The 24,312-nt window shown below is 41.6% G+C and overlaps 1 protein-coding gene across 2 annotated transcripts in view; it reads right to left on the reverse strand.

Annotated features, from left to right (window-relative positions):
* Positions 1-249: 249 nt before the first annotated feature.
* The window catches only part of aopep (aminopeptidase O (putative)), an 88,118-nt gene continuing 64,055 nt past the window's right edge, over positions 250-24,312 (reverse strand). For both annotated transcript variants that reach the window (XM_034692635.1, XM_034692634.1), the window contains exons 15-18: positions 16,953-17,069; positions 11,188-11,274; positions 10,902-11,050; positions 250-929 (exon numbers count right to left, since the gene is read on the reverse strand). In XM_034692635.1, the coding sequence (XP_034548526.1) occupies positions 10,910-11,050; positions 11,188-11,274; positions 16,953-17,069 (345 nt within the window). In that variant the 3' untranslated portion in view covers positions 250-929; positions 10,902-10,909. The remainder of the gene's footprint in view (positions 930-10,901; positions 11,051-11,187; positions 11,275-16,952; positions 17,070-24,312) is intronic.

The following is a 24,312-nucleotide window of genomic DNA, read 5'->3' on the forward strand; positions in this document are numbered from 1 at the left end:
CTGTATCAAACAGAAGTACACTGTTTGTGTGGGTTATTTTTAATAAGCAACTGTACCATTCATTTTTCTTCACTGGGTTTCTGAGTAGAAAATAAATTTGGATTTCACTTTCTGCATCACACTGCAAATGTTTAGTTAAGGAATAACAATCTGACTCTGATGTCTGCACGTGACATCAGCACAGTAGTTGTGACTGATGTTAAGGTTTGCTCCTTCAGTGATGGATTAAGCTTACAGCATGGACAAGCATTCTTTTTAACAAAACTATATTTTTATTCAACATGATCATATCAAATAATTTTATTACAATCAAACATACAAACAGAAGTCTACAATAACACAGAGGTTACAAAAAGTAGAATTTCCTTTAAAAAAAAAAAGAAAGCCCTGGTTTTTCAGTGTTGTTACAGCCTGGAGTGAGGTCATTTGTAATGTATGAAAACATGACTCACCTGGAAGTATTTCCAGTCTAAACTGTTAAGAAACAGATCATGACTTCAGACTATACAGTCATGAACTCACACCCACACACACACACACACATTCAGACTAACAGAAACTAACTTAAACACAGCAGCTCAGGTTCTTAAGCTTGAATGGAGGTGCTCTGTCACTACTCTTGACATCCTTCTTTTCCATCACACATTATTGAAAACAAGTAAAATGATGGAATGATTTTTCACAGACATAGTCTAGTCAATAACATTGTATCACACCACAAACAGACTTCTCAGATGTTCCTCTTCAGACTTGAATGAACAGAACATCTCCGCTCTAAAACTTGCCAGTTGGCCTCGGATGTGGAGTAAAAGCACATCCTTCTGGTGTTCTGCAAAGTCCCCTCTTCTGCAGAGGAAGAGGAGCTTAGTGCTGGACCCTCGTACAGCCTGTGAGCCAAGCTCCTGTCATTTCTGTCAGCAATCAGCAGCCTGGAATAGAGAAAAACATAGAGATTGGAGTTCTAAAGAACATATGGTAGATATCCACAAAACTCTGGCTGAACTGTTAGTATCTATCTAAAATAAAGGCAAACATTGAATACTATGTTCAGTCCAGATGTAACCCAACCTCTACTTGATGTTTTATGCTGATGTCAACTTTTTTACATGGGCATATCAGACAGCTATTTAAATTCCTTCCAACCTACTAGTTTAAAGTTAATAAAACACTCACATTATTAACCACAGTTAGACAGTGTCAAATTAACATTAGCAAAGCCAGCGCCACCAGTCTTTAGTCCTCCCATGCCAACGCTGGTTACAGATTGTTCCGGTGAGTGTAGGCTGGGGCAAATTGAACTGACATATAACCAAACAACTTTATCTTCAGATGACAAATGACTATCTGTCATCATGTGCTTGTTTACATCTGGGTAGAAGAGAATATTAGCATTACAGAAGTAGCCATTGACTGTTGATACAGCCCCAGCCAGTGGGAGACAGCTACACCTTAGAAACAACATTTGTCTGACATTTTGGGCCTGCAATTACAAAAGTATTAACATTTAATCTAACCAACTAGCAATTTCAATGCCAACTAGTGAGGGTGACAATAAATTAAATAAAATTAAATAAATTATTTAATTACTAAACATGCACATCCCTAATCTAAATGCAAATATGGCATTTTGCTGGCACATCTGGTTGTCTGCTGCTTATTGGTTCAAGAATGTCAATTTGTAAACTATTACTTCATTAATCCTTTTTCTTAAGTCAACAAAATGTCAGTGAACTGTGAAAATGTCAACTGCAATTTACTAGAAACTGAAGGTGACACTTAAAACTTGTTTGTTCTGTGATGTTAGTTATAAACCCAAAGAAATGGTGCAGGAAATTAAACTGAAAAAGAAAGACAATCATAATAAGGTCTGCTAATTCATTTGAATGGTTTGCAATTAAATTTGAAGAAATGAACTCATGGATCATCAACAAAAGGTTTATAGATATGAATGATTCATCTGCCAGCAGATAATAATACCCCAACTGATGTATCAGCAGTAAGAAGTTAGCAGTAAGAAGTTTAAAACCTAGACAAAGTTAAGACACTAATACACACTTTCATATACAAAGTTCTCAGAAACTCTACTTTGTATTAAGGAAATGAAGGGTCTACAAATACGTATTAGTTGTACAATCAAGGTAACATCATCTTTTGAGGAGTCAAACATCAAAACCCAAAGATTTTAAGTTCAGATTTTTAAGGAGAAAATTGGTTATCGTCACACCAGAAATTATATTTAAAAAAACTTTCAAATAAGACTCTCTACATGTCATTTGTCTAATCTGACAGCAGCTCTTGAATGTAAGGAAAAGGACAAGTCTTTGGAAACTTGCACTTGTGTTTGGTTGTGTTTTCGATGTTGAGTGGACTGGACTCCTGTTCCTGCTGAACTGAGCCAGTGATTCTATAGGACTGATAATCAGCTCAGTAGGCACAGGAAGCCGAGCCCAGGTACGTCTCTCCTTCTCATGAAACACTCGCTGGCTGTGAACACATACTTTTCCCTCTTTTTTTTCCCCTACTGCGTCTGTAATGAAGTAAAAAAGCAATGCCAATTTCAGGCTGCGTGTCAGGCTGGGTTCCGCTTTGCTAAACAGAAACCACACAACTGTCGGACCATTTCAACAAGATTGTTGAATTTCTGAACTGCTGGTGAAAAGGTGTGGTTGTCACGGCAGAAACCTCTCCACCGCAGTGTCAGCAACACCGCTGCTAAAGAGTGGAACATATCCAGAATGATTGGATGGCATAAAAAGACTGACTATTTCAAGAGTCTGATCATAAAAATGTAACTATAAATCCTTCAGTATCACATTCCTTCACCTCCTGTGTGGAGCGTGATACATACTGCTTTACTTAGAACCAAAACGTCCTCTTGTCATGCTGCAGCCTACCAAAAAAAAGACCGGACATTAAGGAGACAATCAGTCAAGTTAAAGTGCGTGTAAAGAAGAAGATGTCAGCGATGTGGGCTCAATAAGTTTATTTTTGGTGTCTCTATAATGTTGCTTTGTCCTTTGATGTGCACTGCACCATTTCCCCTCACATTAGACTGTAATAAATCACCTTTTGGATACGCGCTCTGATGGCAATTCCTCTTTTTTTACAGTCCTTTGATGGTCATTACTCTTTTAACAGGCCCTAAATATAGGTCTAAAAATGGCAGGCTCCACATGGCCCTCATTTCTAATTCACACATCTGTCCTCGTTTAGTCGCCATTTTGTCGACGTGAATATAGAGCGCTATAATATACCTCCTCACGGCTCATAGTGTGATCGCCAAAAAAAGTCTGACCAGTTCTGAAATAGATTTCCAGCCATCTGTCACTGTTTTGATCAGGGAGTGATTTGTCCCTGACAGTATAGCTTTTCATTTCAAAGAGTAGGTATAACAGTGGAGTCTGGCAGACCTCTGACACATTATAGTTCAGTGATAAAGTCCCACTGTCTTCTTTACATGACGTCCAGATGCTGTTATTTTCAGTGGGGTTGTTTGCTGATGAGTGCACTTCGCAGGACTCATTCTTTTCTGTGAAACTTCTTGTTTGGTAGGGAGATGTAAAATGAGTTTTTTGTTCCACTGTCCCTTAACAAATCTTTTCCTTGGGACATGTGGGACAGATTGAGAGTTATTGATCATTGTGTTGGCAGAAACAGTTGGCAGTCTGCATTGTTTAAAGCTTATCTCGACTAATTTGGGAACCCTCTCTCAGTACACTTTGTGATGCAGCAAACAAAGCGTGTGGTGTAACCCACTTACAATTCCTGCTTTTCTAGTTATCAGTGGGTGTTAAACAGGATCACAGTCTTTTGTTTCTCCTATCTGAGACTAATAGTTGAGACAGACAGTGTGCAGTAAATCCAATGTAGAAACACTTTATTAGCCCAATAAAGTAAAAGTGACATCTCTAAATGATGGAAAGTTGTTTTATGACTTCCATCGTCTGACACTTCGGTCTTGTTTTCCTTCCCAGTGTGAGAATACAGCATGTCTGCTTTATAGATTTCTTTTCTCTCGTCTTCCTCCGGCAGAGATTAGATCAGAAATCAATACGTATCAGCCAGGGATGCACAGACGGTATTTTCACAGCCAAAGTGATTTGAGGCACTTTAAGTACTTAAAGGAAAATTCTGATCACTGATTGTCTGCAGGCTTTGCAACCAGTTTCTCTCAACCCTAAGTTTAATGAATAGTTTGATATTTTAGGGAATGTTCTTTCTTGTCTGAGCTACTTGAGAGAAAATCGTCAATGCACTTGATCAAGAATAGTCTACAACATGCCAGCTACTAAAACTGCATAACCTTTTACCCTACAGTTTTTGTACAAATAAAACAAACAAGATATACATTTCCAATTGATGAACTTTAGAGGTGTTCATTTTCTTCCAGTGGACAGAGTCAGGCTAGCCCTCTAGTATCCTGTTTTCATGCTAATCTTAGCTAATGTAGCCTTAGAGCTGCACTAATACACAGAATGGTATTATCTGAAAGCAGATTAAGCGTTGTTGGATTAATGTTGGCTGATGATTTACATGAAATTGTATTACAGAAATGCCAAATTAGGTTTGAGGTCAACTGTTAACAGTTGTTACTGTTATGTTTTTCCAGCCAAGAAAAGTGAGGAGGTGAAATTGGAGTTACCTGCCCAATATCCTATTTCTCCACTAAAAAAGAAAAAAAAAGGTAAATAAAGATAGTCAAGATTGCTAACAAGCATACGGCCAACCTTTCAGTAGTTCCAGTGTGCCGGCGGTTAAACCTCTTTCAGCATGCGCTTTATTGTTTAAAGCCCAAGCCGAAAGTGTAATGAAACTCGCCCCACTAGATTTTTGCAGATACCTGCAATGTCATATTTTTGGGTTCATTATAACCACTGGGGTATGTGCCTTTCATCATTTTCAGGTGAGTCTCAGTTTCACAGTAAATAGTAAGCTAAAAAATGGGCCTCACTCTGGCTTACTACAGCAATATGACCCACAAAGTAATTTAATTTTCTTGTGAATTTCTAGCAATTAACACATCTTAATTTTGCTAAAATAACATCTTAATGCAGATTTGTAAAAGTTAAAATGCAGACTTTGTCAGGTCTGTTCTCGAGCAGAAAAGGAAACCTAGTCAGGAAACTGAACACTGATTGGCTTCAGCAGCAAGCAGATTGTTTAAGTTAAAATGTTTGATCTAGATCAGATTGACTCGTATGAGGATAACTGTTTATCAAGATAAATAAGTCATCATCAGAGATCCACTGATGGGTGCTGCTGGGAATGTCTTGAAGTATCTCATGTTTACTCAATTTTGTCCAACAGAATGTGTTACAGCACAATGGCTCCAGGTGTCTCTAGGGAAGGCTTAAAAAAGATCACCTTTGACCTAGGCAAATATATGGTTGACAGTGACAGCTGATGTCCTTGTAAATACTCAGAACAAGGCGTCCATAAAAAGGAGTCAAAAAGCAGCTAACTTGAAACTTGTGTTGAAGAGCCCATATATGTATATGTTTGAAGGACACCCTCATTCTAATTTGAGTGCACCTTCATAGTATTTAAGCCAGAACGTGGAGATAGAAGAGAGGCGACTTCATCTGGCCCGGTCGTCCTCCAAGCAGTCGCGATGCTTGTTACTGATGCTGATGCTGTTTGATTGTAATAAATCTGATTACTATCCAAGATGGCCAGTGTCACGAAGTTCATTCTACATCTACACATCACGGGCTGTTAAGATACGACAGTCTTCACAGTAGAATGCCTTCCACTTGCTTTTGCTCCCAACACTGAAGCCTGCCGGTACATGATTGGTCAACCAAATGTATCTTAATGTCAAACTGTTCCTTCAAAATGCTGACTAATCAAACCAACTTTAAGTTTAAGTTTAAGTTTAGACACAGCAAGTAGAGCCAGCGAAGATTGTGATGATGAGAGTGATGTTGGTGACTAGCTACTTCTCCTGGGTTGATGAAAGATCTATCCGCAGCATTAAGCTGAGTTTTGCGTCTCCTCAGGCCTCATTAGCACCGAAACTGCACTCTCTCAAAACCTCCTCAGCTCTCACCTTCACTAGATCTACCGACATCATCTGCAGGTTTATCTTTTCTACTACATAACTAAAAAGAAACTGAAGCAGAGGAGGTGGAAGTTGAGAGCAAAGGAAGGAGGATGAAAGAAGAGAGGAAGAACAACAGACAAAACAGACGAGACGCGCAGCGCTCATTAGTGATGTTACACAGCGTTTTGAGTTTGTGAGGAGGCTTGTGTGTATGATTCTTCTGAGTGAGAGGGTCTCAGTGGAAAGTTTAGAGACAGGCAAGAGAGGTTTGGAGAGAGGAGAGTTATTTAGACCGAGGAAGGGAGGAAAGGAGCGATATTAGATAAGAGTGAAAAAAGCAAGGTGAAAGAGGACAGGAAAATGAAATAAGGAGAAAAACGGGACAAAGGGGAAAGAATTGTGTGACTGAAATACGTAAGCACACATTAGATAACAGAAAACAGGAGAGGACAAATAGCAGCCACTGTAAAAACTTGAACACACTACTTTCTTTCTTTTACACTCGTTCATTGTCTTCCTTTTGTCTGCTTGTCGGGGTCATGCTCTCCTCAGGTGCAGAACTTAGCCACTGTGAACAAAGAGGGAATCAATCACTGTTCACCAATCAGCTAAGCTCTGTGCCTGGCTGGAGAGAGGACACAAAACCTGTCTGGGGGACTGACATGTACACACACACACACACACACACACACACACACACACACACACACACACACACACACACACACACACACACACACACACACACACACACTCTTACAAAACACCCACGTTAAGACCCCCCTGACTTCCTCATCATCCCTTTTTTCTTCTCTGCACTTCTCAAATCATCAACTCCTCCAACACAATCACACACTCTCTTAGATAATCATGTCTTCTTTAATTTTAAGTTTCAAGGGGAGGAATAAGTGTGTGTGTGTGTGTGGTGTGTGTGCATGCGTGCGTGTGTGTGTGTGTGTGTTTAGGACGGGTTTTGGTTGCTATGGCAGCCGGCTGGGTCAGGGCTGTGTGGTAATCCCTGGCAATGTGATTTTATCATAAGTCACAATCAGCACGCCAGGAACCCTCACAGCCCAGACATGAAAGAACAAGATCTTCTCTCTCTGTCTGTTTTTTTCCACATCCTCAAGTCCGGCTCCCGACTAGTTTTTTTTAAACCTCCCGCACCATAAAAGAAAAATCTCCAACTTCTCTCCTCTTTTACATCTGCCCTCTGAGTTCAGTCATAAAAAAACACCAGACCTGTAGCTCCTCTCTCCCTCTACCTCTTCCCTCTTCCCTTTTCTCTCACACTATTTCCTTAGTTACCCCTCTCCTCCTCTCCCATTCGCCACGCTCGGCTAACCCGGCGATATGCCCCTCATTAAGCGGATCAAGAGGGATTCCAGAGGCATGTACCGGGGGAAGAAAAGAACGAGGGAGGGGGAAAAAAGGACAGGGCAGGGAGAGACCACCCTTCTCCTTGTAAAGGGTTGTGCTTTTTTAGGTTTTAAAAACACAGAGCAGAAGAGTGCGCCTTGACAGACGTGTTGTTTTCAGTTAAAGCCTGCTCAGCCCGCCTCAGACTAATCCCACTGTACTGTGGTGTCTTTGTGAGTGTGTGTGAGGGTGAGGGTGCAAAAGGGTAAAAGGGAGGACTGCTCTACTTAAAAGAAGACTATAGGGGAACACAAACAGAACAGTAAAACATGACTCCATCTCCCCACAGTGCGATATGAAAAAGCAGCGAGGAGGCTGCTTCATCCATCATTTTAATTGGAGAGAGATCTGGACCCCAGCTCAGTTGACCAACATGATCCATTGATGTTTACAGAGGCATGTTTGGTCCGGTCCAATGGGAAGAAAAAGTTAAGATATTAATCTCTAAATTCTCCTTTTCTTCTTCTTTTCTCTTAAAGGTGTCTTATGCTGCTCTCTTTCATTCCTCCTGTACTTGTAGCGAGGCTCCACTGGGAGGTGTAGTGAGGGAGTGAAGGATGAGGATAAAAGATCTTTGGGCACAGACGGATAGGCGCTGTGAGAGTGTGTGTGTGTGCGTGTGTGTGCGTGTGTGTGTGTCAGAGAGATTTATCAGGACTGTGCCAGATGCCGAGCACTTGTCTAGAAAGCCTTTCACATCCTGCACAAATGCATAAAGCTGTGTGTGTGTGTGTGTGTGTGTGTGTGTGTGTGTGTGTGTGTGTGTGTGTGTGTGTGCGTGTGCGTGTGTGTGTGTCTGAAGATAAAAGCCTGTCTTGTAGCGGCTTGGTCACGGCCTAAAAAAGGATTTAGTGCTGTAAGTCACTCAGGTTGATGGGGACTAGTATTTAGCAGCACCTCTGTGTGGACCAAGGTCATAGACGCCTTGTTTGAACTTCCACTTGCTCATCTAGACATGGTTCTGAATAAAATGATAGGACATGAACATGACGTCATCACTAAGTTGAATGTTTTTGAATGCTCTTCTAAGGATCTTTTGGTTTACGTCACTTTAGATGGCCTCTGAGGACAAGATGTTTCATAATTAAAAGTTATGCTCTAATAATTTTGACCTTTATCTCACAATTTTGACCTGACAGTTTTTTTTTAACGGGAGAAATGGGCAAAGAAGTTAACAAGCCGCCATAACTGCAGTGGCGAGTCCCTTCAACATTAGCCTGTTTTACTGCAAGCTGTCTCAGAGACTGTGTATATTTCTACTTCTACAATGGCTTTCTATGTAAACTCTACTCCTGGACTCGATGTATAGAACATCAAGAAGAACCAGTGGAGCTTCTAGCTTTTTCTTTCTTGACCGCTGTGACAAACTGATATTTCATTAACTTTGCACAAAACACTCATTCACAAAGTAATATTTGTAATTCCCAGAGGACTAAGATATTCTTCAGAAGAGGATCAAGAATAGTAACATTATTTTAATTTTGTCCCTCTCCTAGTGACTTCTATGGTGTTTTGTTCATCTCCAGGCAATAAATAAATTGATTATGTACAGTATGTAATGTTCCCATTCTAGCTAGCAAGCTATTTAAGTTAGAGCTGCTTGTAACCATTGGAATCCAGATGTGTTCGAATAAATACATGCTCAATGAAGATGTATAGAATGTATTACTCTGTAATGGTTAAATGTAAGTATTGATTGTTAATGTAACCAGCATTGGAGAATAAACCTTTACATAGCACTTCATCACAAATATGTAGATGGCCATGTTTTATTTCTCCATGTAAGATGTGATCAAGTAGTTGCAGCCAATGCCCAGTATGTAAGATCTAAACAATGAAAGCCGGATTAAGGTCTAGCTGAAGACCGCTTCAACAGCGGCTGTCTAACGTCTTCAGTTTAACTTCGTATGCTGCCATCACAGTCAGAAGACAGCAGCAGATGCTGAGTTGCCACCGCAGTAATGGCAGCTATGCAAGAAGGCGCCGTAGAAATGGCTCATAACTGCATCTCCCCGATTCTTTACCAGTTGTTGACCTTTCATGTTAGATTGTGAAAAAGCAAAAGAAATGCTTGATTTAAGAGGTTCATAATTCTTTCAGCAATATCTAAAGGCAAAAAATGTCTCTTTTATATAGAAGCTGTTCAAGGGAGTTTGATTTCACAATCTCTACAGCTGTAGCATTTGATCCATTTTGCTTTTTGAGTCATAACCCTGGATTGTTAAGTGTTGAAGCTGCATGAAGGGGAAAAAATCTCAGAGTTGTGTTTTAACTACAGTTGAATGTTTCAGTCAGGATCTTTTTAATTGCCTGCTCTCATCATTCAAAGGTTAGCGTCAGTAATAACAGAAGAAGATCAGCAGCTTCAAAGAGACCTGTCTTCCCTCCACTCCTCCCTTCCGCTCTTTCTCTACCTCACTTTTCTTTCAGTCTGTCTGTCTGAACCATAAATCTCTCTCCTCCCTTCATTTAGTGTAACACCAATAAACCCCTCACTGTCAAAACGCTAAGAGGTTGATAGTTGTGGCAGTGCGAACACACAAAGGAGGAATTTCAGGGTCACCGGCATAAAATCACCTCACATTGAGTAAAGAGCGCCTGAGCCCCTCAGAAAACGCTCACTGACCCGTTCAATTTCTCTCTTTTTTCTTTCGTTTGTTTGAGGAACACATTCCCAAATTCCTTCTCTGACAAACACATCCTGATGGCGCTGCTGTGAAACCACGGAAAAGGCCCCATTCTGAGTCTACACACACACACACACACACACACACATAGTGAGCTCAGAGAGGAATGTGAGGTAAAGGTAGCCAAATGACTCAAGTGTGGACTGTCCGCTGGAATCAGGATCAATCTAACACAAAGCTTTCTTTTATGGAGCCCTTTACAGAATAAAACGTCAGACATGAGACAGAAATATTGTCTTTGGTGTGCAGAGAGAGAAGGAATGACTAAAGTGTAAAATGATTCAATCATTTGTCAAATGATCACATGATACAGAATATTTGACAATCTTTGCTGTAATAGTTATGAGGCGGATGTTAAAAGGTTCCTTCTCCTCGTGGAGTACAAGTAAACTTCACCAGCCTTCAACAAAAAAGACATTTGGGGATTTTGAAGAGTCTGAAAAAACCCTGAGCAGATTGTTGGGATCCTGTTTCGCAATCCTACACAAATATATTTTTAAACTTCTGATTCAGCTTGTGAGGAAACCTGTTGATGAATTCTCTGCCCACATAAAGTGCTGTTAAGAGCAGGTGCACTCAAATAAAAACTGGAGTTCCACAAAGTTTCAGAAAGAAAGAAAAAGGGTAAAAGATACAATTTAAAGTTTTCTGTCCGTCCACTTTTTCCTTATGTTAACGTAAGAATACTAACATGGACTTCAGGAACAGTATGTTCAAACCTCTCTGAATGAAAAGCAGGATAAAGGTTTCACCTCCAACATCACAAGACCATCTCCTCCACCACTCTGCGGGCTGATTGGTCCATTTCTTCCTGCACCAATGAGAGGCAGTGCCTGGCTAGAGCCTGCTGCTTAGAGTTCTCCTGAACCATCAGCTCGCCGTACAGATACACACCCATTGCCTGGAACACAAGCACACACACACACACACACACACACACACACACACACACACACACACACACACACACAAAATGAATGTGTTTATTTCATGTAGAGGTTTTCTTATCGGGTTGAATCAACCGTTCTGTGTATGTACCTGCTCATGAACCAGAAAGTGTTCCACGTCTCCATAAGCCTGAGTGTACACATGTTTGACCACCAGCTCACACCAGCGATGTCGCACCTGGAAGCCAAAACAGAGGAGAAAATACAACCACTGTTAGTGGAACCAGAAGAAATATGTTCATCCATTATTCTTAATTTGACCATTCATATTTACTTCAACATGGACAAACACAGAACCAAAACTCAAAGGAAGGAAGAAAGGAAGAAATTACAAGTGCTAGAGATTATTTCTTCAAGCTTAAACTCTACTTCAAAATGATTTCAAGTGCCCATATCAGTGCTTTTACTCTTGTTTTTCATTTAAAGCTAACAGAGCTGACCACATAAAAGCTTGACTAACTTGTATGTGCCCTCAAATTAATGAAAGATACTTCATACCAAGAAAAAAATATGATATGAAGCAGGCAATCATTTCAGTGGTTTGATTTATCAGTTTAAAAACACCTTATGTTCTGCTTTAGGCCTGTGCACTCTCACATTAATGCTCTCAGGTCTCCCTCAGTGCCAGTAACTGAAGACAAACAGCTCATCTGACACGCTGAGAGACAAAGATGGAAGCTGCTCGGCTCACAATGAATAGATTCATCCTGAATCACAGGATTAACCGACGAGAACTTCGCTCCAGAAAGGAAACATCTCAATCTAAAGGTTGTGTTTTTAAAAGGTCTGTTTCATTCTTTGGCAGTGTGCACGTGTGGCAGTGCAGTTTGTGCGCTTATAGGTGTGTTTTTACTGTATGGGTTCATGTGTGTGAAAGCTAAAGCCTGGCCTTTCTCCCAGAGGATCAATAGGAGCTCTGTTGCTGCAGTTACAGGAGAGATCAGAGGCTGGCTCTGTCCCTGCCTCTGCCATCATCCTTCATCATCTGCTATGAGCGTGCACGTGTGTCCGTGCATGTTGCGCTTGCGTTGATACCTAGCGCAAGTGTGTGTATGTGTGTGAGAGAGGATACAGGGACTGAAGGATGATAAAAGAGACAGCAGAGTGATAAAAAAATATCAAGTAGAGAAATCTTTTTTCAAGTACTGTTGCTTTCCTTTAAAGCCTGACAGTTTCACTTGACTGCTTTTCATTGGGGTTTTCAATCCCTCTTCATAACTATCTCCTCTCACTCAGGATAATAAACTAGTTCTTCTGAAAGTACACTGACCAAGCAAGGGATTTCTGGTGACTGATTCTATTTTAACAGCTCAAGCTTTGGGCATTTAAAAAGCGCTTGTACAGGTATTCATCTTGAGGCTGCCTTCAAGAAAAGAGGCCAGATGGATCAACCTGAGAGCTGTGTGACTGTGTGCACACTCTTAGGAGCTTTTTGCTTTGTTTGTTGCACCACTGCTCCACCTGTTTATGTAGTTTATGAGGATGGAGTCTGAGCAATGCTCCATTTACTCCAACAGCCACATTTAAATCCTCACAGTACCTCTGCAGTCTACTACATAAACATGAGTTTAATTGGTCTCAGAAGGGCTTACTAGTTCCTCTTTCATCAAAATCTTAAATCTTCCTTTCCACCATATATTCCCTGACTGTGTTTATTCTGGCAGGCTGCAGAAACCCTGAAGCAGACATGACAAAAGAAAAGGGTATAAGTCAAGTGTAATGGCTCTTTTAGTTCTGTCCACATGGAAACAAGGATGTGCGTGTGTGTAATTCATGACTGTGTACAGTATGTGTGCCCTCTGGTGCCAGCCCTGCCCTCCTGGCCCGCGTAGCCCCGGCAGCTGTTCCCTGTGCTGGGTTACATTCCTGGGGAGAGCCCTGGGGCAAAGCAGCTGCCTGGTGTACCTCTCCTTACCCCCCCTTTTTAACTCTGCTTCCTCTCGCTGGGCCTCTCTCTCTCTCACTGACAGCCCATGCAATAACACAGTGACATTCCTTCATTTATTACTGCACCCCCGGCCCTCCTTCACCCTCCTCAACCACCACAACCTCGAGTACAGAGTCCGACACACACAGAGGCTACAACTGATTCTAACAAACTCAGTGTGTGCTCACACTTACCGTGGCAAACAAACGTATATATCTTGTACAGTCAGAGCCTTAGAAGCATGGCAGATGGTTTATAGTATGTATCGCTAGAAGTGTTAGCAGTGTTGGCACCTAAACACAGTCTCAAACAGGAAATAAGCTTCAAATTGTATATAATTAAAACTAACTGCAACATAATGTTAAAGTAAAAAAAAAATCTTTCTGTTCTTGTGTCTTCTGACTAGAGCTAACCATGCCAAAACTTCATCACAACACTATCACATACGATACTGGGTAATAATGTGCAACAATATTTAAAATGTGCAATACTTTTTAATACATTTCAAGTGTCACAGTACCTTATATGGTCTCTAAAATCTCAGGAAAGGTTATCATAATATCCCAAAGGGTATGGTGTTATCTCCTAAATGCTTGATTTCAACCATACACTGTTTAAAACATTGACATAGTGTCAGTGATGTCACCCAAGTGAAGTGGGGTTCTAAAGCCTAGTGATTGGGGTCGCCATATTGCAAATAATGGCGCGATTTAAGCCTCCCAGCAAACAGCTAAATGTCAATTGAGTCAGCCGCACCCCTAGTTATGTCTAATTATGCAAAGTGTATAGTCTTAGTTTCTTCAAATAAGTCATGAAACAATTCATTCCTCTTACAATTAATAGTAATAGAGAAAATGGTTAAACCACAACTGTATTTTGTACCAGGCTGTAACAAGGGGCATGGCTTTGAGAGGGGTTTCCTGGGCTTCTGGAGTCAGCCTCAAGTAGACACTCTACAGGTTTCAGCACCTCCACATTGGATTTATTACATAAACATTTGAGGTTGCTGCTCAATTTCAAGAAAATGTACTATTAATACCGCATAAGACAATAATAAAGCAGAAAATTGTCACATCTGACAAGCTGACACAGGGGACTTTTCAGCATTTTTGTTTTATATCTTTGCTCCATTATTGTATGTAATTATAGCTGCTATTGTTTTTCCCATTTAGGTGTTTGCCCAGTGGCACCTACGTGTCCTGGAAGGGGGATCCCTCCTTTGTTATCCTGCTCAGAGTTTTTAAAGTTTCCCCGTAGATTTTTCAAGGGGGAGTTTTTCTTTTTCACTTGAGGAGCTGTTTCTGTTTCCAGTCTGTGAAGCCCACTGAGACTGTCAATGTGATGAAAGGCTACACAAATAAACTTGGTATGACTTTTTTTTTACTTCTTCCCTAAACACTCTTTGGTTTATTCATAATAACTCCTTTTCCTCTTCCTGTTGTTTCCTCTTCTTGGCTCCACATGTTGTGGTAAGACCAGACTTAATGTGGTCCAGCAGAGACTCCAGTCACTGAGGGAGCGAAGTTAACCTGAGCTCAAGAAGACAATGTATCCTGTGTGCTTGACCGACAGACGGCCTTTGAAACACACAACAGTGCATGTTCGCTCATAGAAGAAAGAAATTCAGAAATTTGCACATGGAACCACCGCACATGCATGCACACACATGCACACATGCACAGAGTCACACAGAATCTCACATCACATGACGCTCATATGAAAGAGACGGGTGGGTGGTTGGGGGGAAGGGAGTCATGAACTTTCTCTCATACATGCAAACACATGCTCCAGCTCACACACGTATTCATGGTCACTAACACCGTTCACAAAGCGGCACGCACACTGGTGGTCAGCCACATATTTCCTGTCGCTATCAAGTACATACGCAAATTACACACACAGGAACTTAAGCTTGCACGCCAGTTTTTACAGGACCTTTGACCCAGTGACTAGCTCCTTTCTCACTTTCTCAGAACTCCCTCTGTTGTAGTATGCTGTGCCTCCATAGAACACATCTTGTGCTGATCCAAATTGTGTGTTCACAGTTTGCTAGATTACATTTTGAAGCTATTTTCCCCACACTTTTATCCCTAAGATCAAGATCTTTGCAGTTATTGTAGAATGTATTGTTATTAATTAGATAAGGAGCAGCTGTTTAGCTATAAATAAAACAAGGGGCCATCCATTAAGTCTCATAGTGAGTTGTTTAAAATGGCAAAATAATCAGTAAAATAGGGCAACATGACAGAGACTGCAGCATTTCGATTTGTAAAAATGAGAAGCAGAGCCCTGTAAGGTCATAAAATGTCGAAATAATTCAACACAGGCCATCGCAGCTTTGTCACCACTTTGAGCTAAATTAGCTTCTAAAATGGACAAATATATTCATTTAAAACTGCAAATCAGAGGGTTTGTCATTAACACAGATTAAAATCATCATCAGAAGGATTACTCCATGCAGCAGGGGCCGACAATGCTTCTTCTATTTTAGGCCGAACAATCTGTGTCCTGTTTTGTCGAATCACGATGCTCTCTGAGTCAACGTCTTACTAACCGCTCCTCAGCAGCCAAGAATCATTTCTATAATCCAATATTCATCCACTCTGAAAAGCTCTCACTCTCTGTGAGGTAAACACTGAGATGCTGCAGAGGCTGAACTGCACTCAGTCTCCCAAAAATACATAGAACAGATCAATCTTCTGAAGAGGATGCATTACCAGACAGAGAGAAGCTGAGTGAAGAGATTGAATGCAATCAGACAGAGGGGAGACAGAAATGGAGAGAAAGAGAGGAGAATAAATGGGCACATTTATAAGGAGAGACGTAGGTGATTAACCTCTCTTGAATGAGATTACCAACATTAGGAGAGGACCATTGCCTTTGGACAGGTGCTAGCAGGTATGTGTGTGTGTGGGGTGTGTGTGTGTGTGTGTGTGTGTGTGTGTGTGTGTGTGTGTGTGTGTGTGTGTGTGTGCGTATGAGAGAAAAGAGTGTGCATATGTGTGAGTGTGTGTGCCGTTTCATGCATGACTTTGTGCATAATGGCCTTGTGTATTTTTAGCAAACACTGAAAGTTTTTCCTGGAAAGTGCAGATGTGAATCTGGTTTTGGCTGCCAGGAAGTGAGACTAAAGAGGTCCAAAAACCTAAAGCTGGACCCGAGGCCAAACACAAACTCACCCTAACTTGTTACCTCGAGTTTGATTACTTTAATTAAAGACGAGACAGAAACATCTAGAGGAGTGATGAAAAAGATGATGAAAAGTAGAGGGACCTTTTTGAACTCGTTAGAGCTGGTGATCTATGAAGCTTTAAAAATTGAAGTGTCCTTATATGCAACCTTTAACGTCTGGATTCAATTCATTTAGCGTTCAATTGGCTGAACATCTGAGCCTCATTATAAACATTACTGCCCCAACAAAACTCATATATTTCACAAGAAATAAAAAAATAAATAAACGAAATATGTATCATATTTTTCTTTTCAAGATGAGCCGTGTGTTAACAACAGCGGTGAGAGTGGACTGTTTTCACACTCAGTGTCCAGTACCGAGGGGTACAGGAGAACACTTCAGTCACCAACACACACATGCAGCTTGGGAGCACAAACACAGACAGGAAAAAAGTCATACACACTCACAAACAACGTTAATAGTACCATTAAGGAACTGTGTGCAGTACTAAAACATAAAGTGAATACTTGTGGGATTTAGTCGGTAATGATGGCTGTAAAGAAGAGAGCTGCTATTACTGCAGATTTACTACACATTACAAAGCGCTGCGCCTTGGGATGGAAAGAGAGAGGAAACCTTCCACTTTTTATTATTAGAGGGAAGATTATGGAGCTTGGATGCATATGCTCACTTGTCTGGGCATGTGTGCGTGGGTGAGTGTGTTTTTTTTTCTGTGTGTGTGCGTGTGTGGTCCCACCTCAGCGTCCTGGTTCTGTAGATTGTAAGTTCTCTGCAGAGTGCGCATTGTCGCCACTTTCAGTTCCTCTTCCTCGAGTAGAAGCTCCAAAAGCATCACAAGCTGCTCCGACGTCACCTGAGGAGACAAAACAGTTCATGAGATTAATTCTTCTGCCTGACACAAGCTCTCTCATTGAACATATTGAGACATTTTATTGGGCATTATGAGCAGAAAAGACACATCCTCCTTACACCAGCAGCTTTGAACTGCTAAACCAGAAAGTAATAAACATATTGCATGCTGCGAGACTGTTCTCAAATCTATTATTATTTAAAATGTTCATTTTCTTTCCAGTGCAGGGGAAGGCTTGATGAAAAAACACATCAATAAAGTCAGGCAATTAATGCAGCCTACAAAATGGAGGGAACAGAAGCATAATAAACAGAACTGAAATGAAATTAAATAATATGGCTAAACCATGCAAATCTTGTACAAGAGGGGAAATATTACAAAACAGGCAATAGAGGACAGATAAAGGGGAAATATTAAGATTTAAATCAAGGGCAGGGAGAGATGTGAAACAAAGCAATGAAGTTGTCTCTTTGATATTACCCTATTGTACAGAAACAAAGGGAGCAGCAGTGTTCAGACACACACACAGCCAAAGAAAGACATCTCTTAGAATAGTTCTTCTTGTGAGGCTGTAAGAAATCACTGATTGCAGCGATTGCAGGAGCTTAAAGTGTGAAAGAAAAAAGTTTACAGGAAATAAGAAATGCCTCACTGTTTCTGATTGAGTTAAACTGAGCTAAACCTTAAGGAAACAAGCTGTTATATTCCACTGTAATAATGACTAAAATCCACTGAGACAGTGAAAACTCAGCAGTGAATTCAGACGATTATTCTGAGGATGGATGTGGGCAGCGATATGAGAGAGCGACTTCCTCCTCAGGAGAGAGAGAGGGAGAGAGAGAGAGAGAGAGAGAGAGAGAGAGTGAGAGTGAGAGCTGTGCCCAGCCTTGCCTGCTTCTCTCCTGCGCACACCCAGCGCTCCCAGCCACACTTTCTCTCTGCTCCCAGTCTGGGACACAATTAATGGCTGAAGGCTCCGCAGAGACTGATGTGAAAATAGGTATGAAGCCGGTGTGTGTGTGTGTTTGTGACTGAGGGAAGCAGAGCGCGAGAAAGGGGGAGAGAGGACTGGGGAGAAGAAAGTGAAAGAGATGGAGGTTGGCAGACTTAACTCTTTTATCCAGGTAAACACGTCCAGAGTAAATAGAGGCATTGGTGCAATATATATTTTGTAAGACCCGATCCATTTAAAGCAATCCTTGGTAACAACCTCCTTAATGCTGCTGGGAAATACCTCAGCTAAAAGCAGGAAGTATTTCAGCTTGTAGCAGCTGGAGCATTGGGTGTTACACCCAGACCCTGGCTGGCAAATGGTCAAATCAAACACCACAACCCCTACTTCACACACACTCATGCACACAACACTGATGACCGTCTAATTCCGTGGAAAATCTGATATCCGGCCTCTCCCTTCACCCTCTATGGACTCTCTCCCTCCATTTTGTGAGGGCTGAGTGTAGTCTGAAGTGGTGTCTCCATCTCTAAAGGGTCTCTTTGGGGCCCACACATGATCCTCCTCACTCTCCCACCCTTTGAAAAGTCCACAGCAATAAAACACTGCTAATAAGACACATCCCCTGTGCCGACTGGGAGGTCCTGTTGTGCCTGTATGTACTTCTGTTGCTATGGTGGGTAATCAATATGTCTGCTCCAGTGTCTCCAACACAAATTCCTGGTCAATGATGGTACACTGCAAATCAATTCAAATTGTTTTGATTATCCTGACGTGCACACATTGTACACATTTTCACAGAGACATGATTGTCTGCTTCATCATGTGCAACATCTCCATGGTGAACAACAGCAACTAACATCTGCGTCCAAAGTCCATCCACCTCTCGTATACTAATACACAAAGTGCATGAGCTGCAGAGTTCTTTTGAAGCACAACTAGTAATCTACCTGTACTGCAGAACTTTTCAGTGCACTGTACTGCAGAACTTTTCAGTGCACTGTACTGTATTTTTACTTTGCTACTTACATGGATCTGTATTCTTGTGCTTGTGAGTGCATTTGCACAAAAACAGACTCCCAGAAAATCTAAATCCTTAAATGTTGCACCCAAAGATTACTTAAAAGCCTCTTCCAAGAGTGGAGAGCTTCCTACTCACCCAGCATGATTTCTGCACATTTAACTCCTACTGCATGCACCTGTAACCAGTACATTAGGTGGGCTGGGACGCTCTGGTTTGCAGTTCCGCCTCTTCCTATTTGAACCCTTGGCATACCAGGACTTTTTTTTTTGGCGTACCGGCACTTCTCACCAGCAGCTGCCTGTACTCTTTCATCTCCTCTTCATATGACAGTTTCTCTTGGCAATTATAATAGCACCTGAGAAAAACATGTGTGACACTCACATCCTTCACAGGCCTTACATGACACATATTTTCTGTTTTCGCTAGAGAGTAACTTCAAACTAACATGAACTTGCAAGTGTCTACAGTGTTGGACAAACTAGGAAAATCATGGTGAAAAGAAGATGACAGAAATGTTGGCCATGCTCCAAAAGGGCACAATGAGGACACGAACCGAAGCAGAGCTGCATGATGACACAGGTCTGCATCATGTCTCTGTTATGTGATGGAAGTGGAGTCCACTTGTTTTCATCACTCTCCGGTAAGACTTCTCCAGTGAGGGCCGGATGACTCCTTGTGCCACACATCAAACTTAATGAAATAAATTGAATGTAAATGTTTAAAGTGAAGCTGAAAAAAGTCTGGACAAAGGTTTCTTGATATCAGGGATGAAAAATATCAAAATGTCAATGTGGAATAAATTGCCGTCCTGGCCTGTGTGGTACAATTATCAATGCGCTGACACTGAACATCAACAATCTTATAAAGCACTCTAAACACATTCAGATCCCACCTACAACATGACTACTCATGATGGCCTTTAAGGCACAAATGAGGGAAGTAGTTGACTTCAAGTGAAGGCATGAAACTTTGTGTGCTGCTGGTTCTGTGTCATATTTCTGAAGTGATCAATAGAGTCTTAAGGGCACCGGCTTTTGGAAAATATGACTCCGAATCGTTGACTGAAAATGTTTCTCGGGGTAGCCTGAGTACAGATGAGTGTGTGTGCGGTGTGTGCGGTGTGTGTATATGTGGTGAGTGAGATAGAGGGAAAAAGAGAGCAATTATAGGGGAAAAGGTGAACTCCATGGCTGAGTACCCCCTTATTAATGGGTACAGCCTGGAGAACGGCACGCAAACACTTACAAACGGCCAACACACACACGCACACGCACACGCACACACACACACACACACACACACACACACACACACACACACGCACACACACACACGCACAGTGTCTCATGGCATGACCAGGTCATGGGTAGCTCTAACAATAGCCCTTAATAGTACAGCGCTGAAAGCCCTTTACCACTGAAGGGGGAAATGTATCCCTCTGTATCTCAACGATTCATGTGAAAGATCTCCTCCCTTACACACACACACACACACACACACACACAACAAAACACACACACACACATACACAAACACACACACACCACACACACACACCCACACACACACACACACACACACACACACACACACACACACACACACACAGACACACACTAGAATAGTAGAATTTGGCCACATGAAAGAGGCATTTGATTCCCGCACTGTCCGTCAAAGCTGAGGAATGCTAATGGCACAAAAGAGACAGGATCCACAGTCTAAATGGTGCACTCTGTCTCTCCAATAAACACACACACACACACACACACACACACAAACACACACACACACAAACAAAAACACACACACACACACACAAACAAACACACACACACACACAAACACTGCCTGTTTACCCTAAGTCATATGGACATTGTATATAAAACTGTGCACACACACTCCACTTCTGTGCAAACCACTGACATGGGCTGGTTGCACCAGCTCCATATTGAGTTGAGCCATGCAAGGCCCTCTGGGAAATATGCCGCTGAAATGTCCCCTTCACACACTGACCTCAGCTGAACAATGGAGCTCACAAAGCACAACCATTGAATGTATACATGCACAAATATAGAGTTTGCCCCAGTGACTGAGAGCTCAATGAGATGGTTATAGTAAACACAGGACATGATGTCCAACACAAACTAATATACATCACATGTTTCACTCAGCATATGTTAAGCAGTGTGTGTGTGTGCACTGCTTAACATGTTGTTCCCATGGGAATATGAGAGTTGTAGAAAACAAGTGTGAAGAGAGTCAAAAGGTCTGTGAGTGTGTGTGTGAGAGTGTGTGTTGTTGAGTGCTTAAGTGTGGGTGTGTATGAGACTAAGCAACAATGGTCGTGCAACTGCTGAAAAACAGTCCAAAGTGAATCGAAGCTCTTTAGCCCTTTGTACTGAATGTGCACACACACAAATGAAGGCATCAATAGAGAAATTTTTGTGTTATTGTTGCTTCAACTCTCACAGGACTGCAACAATGGTCAGGGAGAGAGCTGCTAAAATTGTGTTTCTGTGACATTTGTGAGTCTCTGTTGCCTTCACTGCACTTTTCTGAGAAGTGTAAAAGTCTGAAGAAAGGCTTGAATAAAATAAAACTGTTAATCTTAAATCTTTTTCTGTCCCCTTCCAATAATCCCTCACTTGTTCAGTATTTCCAATGGCAACGGCACAGAGTATCACTCTGTGTTCCGAACAGAAATATAGAGAGTAAGCACGTGTCCTTATCAGGAGCCCGAGGATTGATTTCAAATATTTCCATTTTCTCCATCTATTCCTCCACATTCTCCTCCTCCTCGGTGCTAAAGAGGGTCATGATCTGCGCCACTGCTCAGTCTCAAGCTTCTGTTAGAGGTTACTCAAAGGTTAACATCACATCTCTGCATGAGGAACCTCGGATAACCTCTGCAGACTGAATCATCTCAGCAAATATCTGCTGCAGTTTTTTCCCTATTACTTTGTCTTTTTTTAGCCGTGCTCTCACTGGACTGTGGGCAGGGCATGCCTGCTTTTTATGATAAGCAGAGAAGTAAAGCTCTAAGTGAAGTTACTTGTTAGAAGAAATAAAAATGGGGAATTGCATTAAGAAGGCTAACAGAAAGAGTAAGAGAGGAGAAAAAGACCAGCAAAGGTATTTTCTAAAGAGAAAAAAAGTCAAAGATTTGACTAAGTGGCCATAAAATCTATATAATGAGTCCAAAGAACATAAGAGAACCTGTTTCTATGCCCTTGGCACAGTTGAAAGGAATACAGAGGTGTTGCTAATGCTTTCTTTTCCTCACTCTACCTTCCTTCTAACTCCCTGCCTCTGTACCACCAGGGAGAGTGTGCTGCTTGTTCAGTCACACTGCATTATGGAGGCTGGAGACATTGAATAACTGTGACATTATAAAACCAAACTGTGAGAGGCTATTGAATGGTGTCTGTGTGTGTGTGTGTGTGTGTGTGTGTGTGTGTGATGCCATTCAGCCGCTCGGTTGCCTTTTATTTCCGTCTGACCGCAGGCTCGTAAAAGCACATTCTGGCACCAGCAGCTAAAGGCCTCAGCCCACGCCTCAGGTACTAAGGTTTCACTCATTCTTTCCCTCAAATCCCTCCCTTTTCTCTCTCGCTCTGCCTCTGTCTCCACCACTGTCTGCGCCCCCCCTGTCTCCATACCAACTCCTCCTTTCACTCCTCTTTTCACTTGACCAAACTGTGCGTCTGGCTCCTCCAATTATAAGCCCCTCCCTGCTTCCTTTATCTCTTACAGTCTGTCTTTATTTTACACTTGATTTAAGAGCCCAAGCATTCATCTGTGGCTCAAACTGCAAAGACAGTCTCAGGTCCTGAGAAGAAACAGTACACCAAGCAGCTGTTAAGATTCTCTCTGCAAGTCATGACAGTATAAATAGCATGACAATTACTTACACTTTTAATTTGCCTGTTACTGCTCTTATACAGCTGCATAGAATAAAAGTGTAACAAAAACAGGGCAGATGGTCAGGAATAAAAAGCTAAATTGAAAAGTAAACGATGTAAAGAAACTGTTGGCGGCTTGGGAGTATTAAATGACAGCAACTGGTAACTAAGCTTTCTGAATTCACTGTGTGAACTCTGATGCAATGTGTGAATATTGTTCAGCATTTTAAACCAAAAAATAAAGGTAGGGTGTAAAAAAAATGATGTTTTTTTAGCATATTGGGTCTTAACATCTTCTCAGGAAATAACACAACTCTACTTAATCAACAATTATACTGTTTGGTCTAGGGAAATTCTGAAGTTGACTTGGTTGACTTGACTGACCTGCGGACCAATTGTAGCTGGACGCCAAAGGCTCAACCTCTTTGCCTCTTGCCAAGTCGATCGAAAGTTAGGCTAAGCCAACATTTATGTGGCAATATGTCAATTGGCTTCAAGACTACATCCATGTTTTTACAGTCTATGGAATCGACTCATTTCCTAATCATTTAAGTGGAAAGTTAAATACCAACTAACCAACTAGTCTAAATGTCAGTAAATGTAAGAAAATTGTCAAAATGTAACACAATTTAACTGCGGGTCAATAATGTCAAATTGGTGGCTAACCAATCGAGTGTGGCGAACATTAGCAGAGCTAGCACCACCTGCCTTCAGTCCTCCTTGGAGTTGACAATCAAAATACTGCCACACCAAAACTTGCAAAACATGCTATGAGATGCCATCTGTACATGTTGACATCTACGTAGTAAAGCATTACAGCACTAGCTACAGCCCCCACTAGTGGTGGGTGGATGCACTACAGGCATAGACTGTATAAAATATGGTATCCGTGACGTCACCCATCTTTTTCTGAAGCGCTGTTTTGCGGCCTATCGGTGGTGGCAGCCATATTGCTGCTGTCGAGTGATTGTGACGTAAAGAGGCAGGCTTTGAAGCTCCTAGCTACAGTGTTCCCGCCTGTCAATCAAGTCAGCTGTGCCTCTCATTGGAAGACTCGTAATCTAAATATCTTTGAAATTGCTGCGTTAGAAAAAAATTCACCCCCCATACAGTGTGTGCCGATCTAGAAATGATCTATCCAGACTACACTCGTCTTTTGTACCAGGCTGTAAACATGTTTATTTCTGCTGTAAAGATCAGCTTTTCTGAATGGGTGTGTATGTGGTTTCCGGTACTTCCGGAGCCAGCCTCAAGCGGATCCTCAATGAACTGCAGTTTTTAGCACTTCAGCATACTCATATTTTTAGACTGGAGGTTGCCGCTTGGCTACAGGTTAGACACAACTTTAGATTGGTATTTTAGGCCTAC

Source organism: Notolabrus celidotus, chromosome 9, assembly GCF_009762535.1.
Source record: "Notolabrus celidotus isolate fNotCel1 chromosome 9, fNotCel1.pri, whole genome shotgun sequence".
NCBI classification, from domain to species: Eukaryota; Metazoa; Chordata; class Actinopteri; order Labriformes; family Labridae; genus Notolabrus; species Notolabrus celidotus.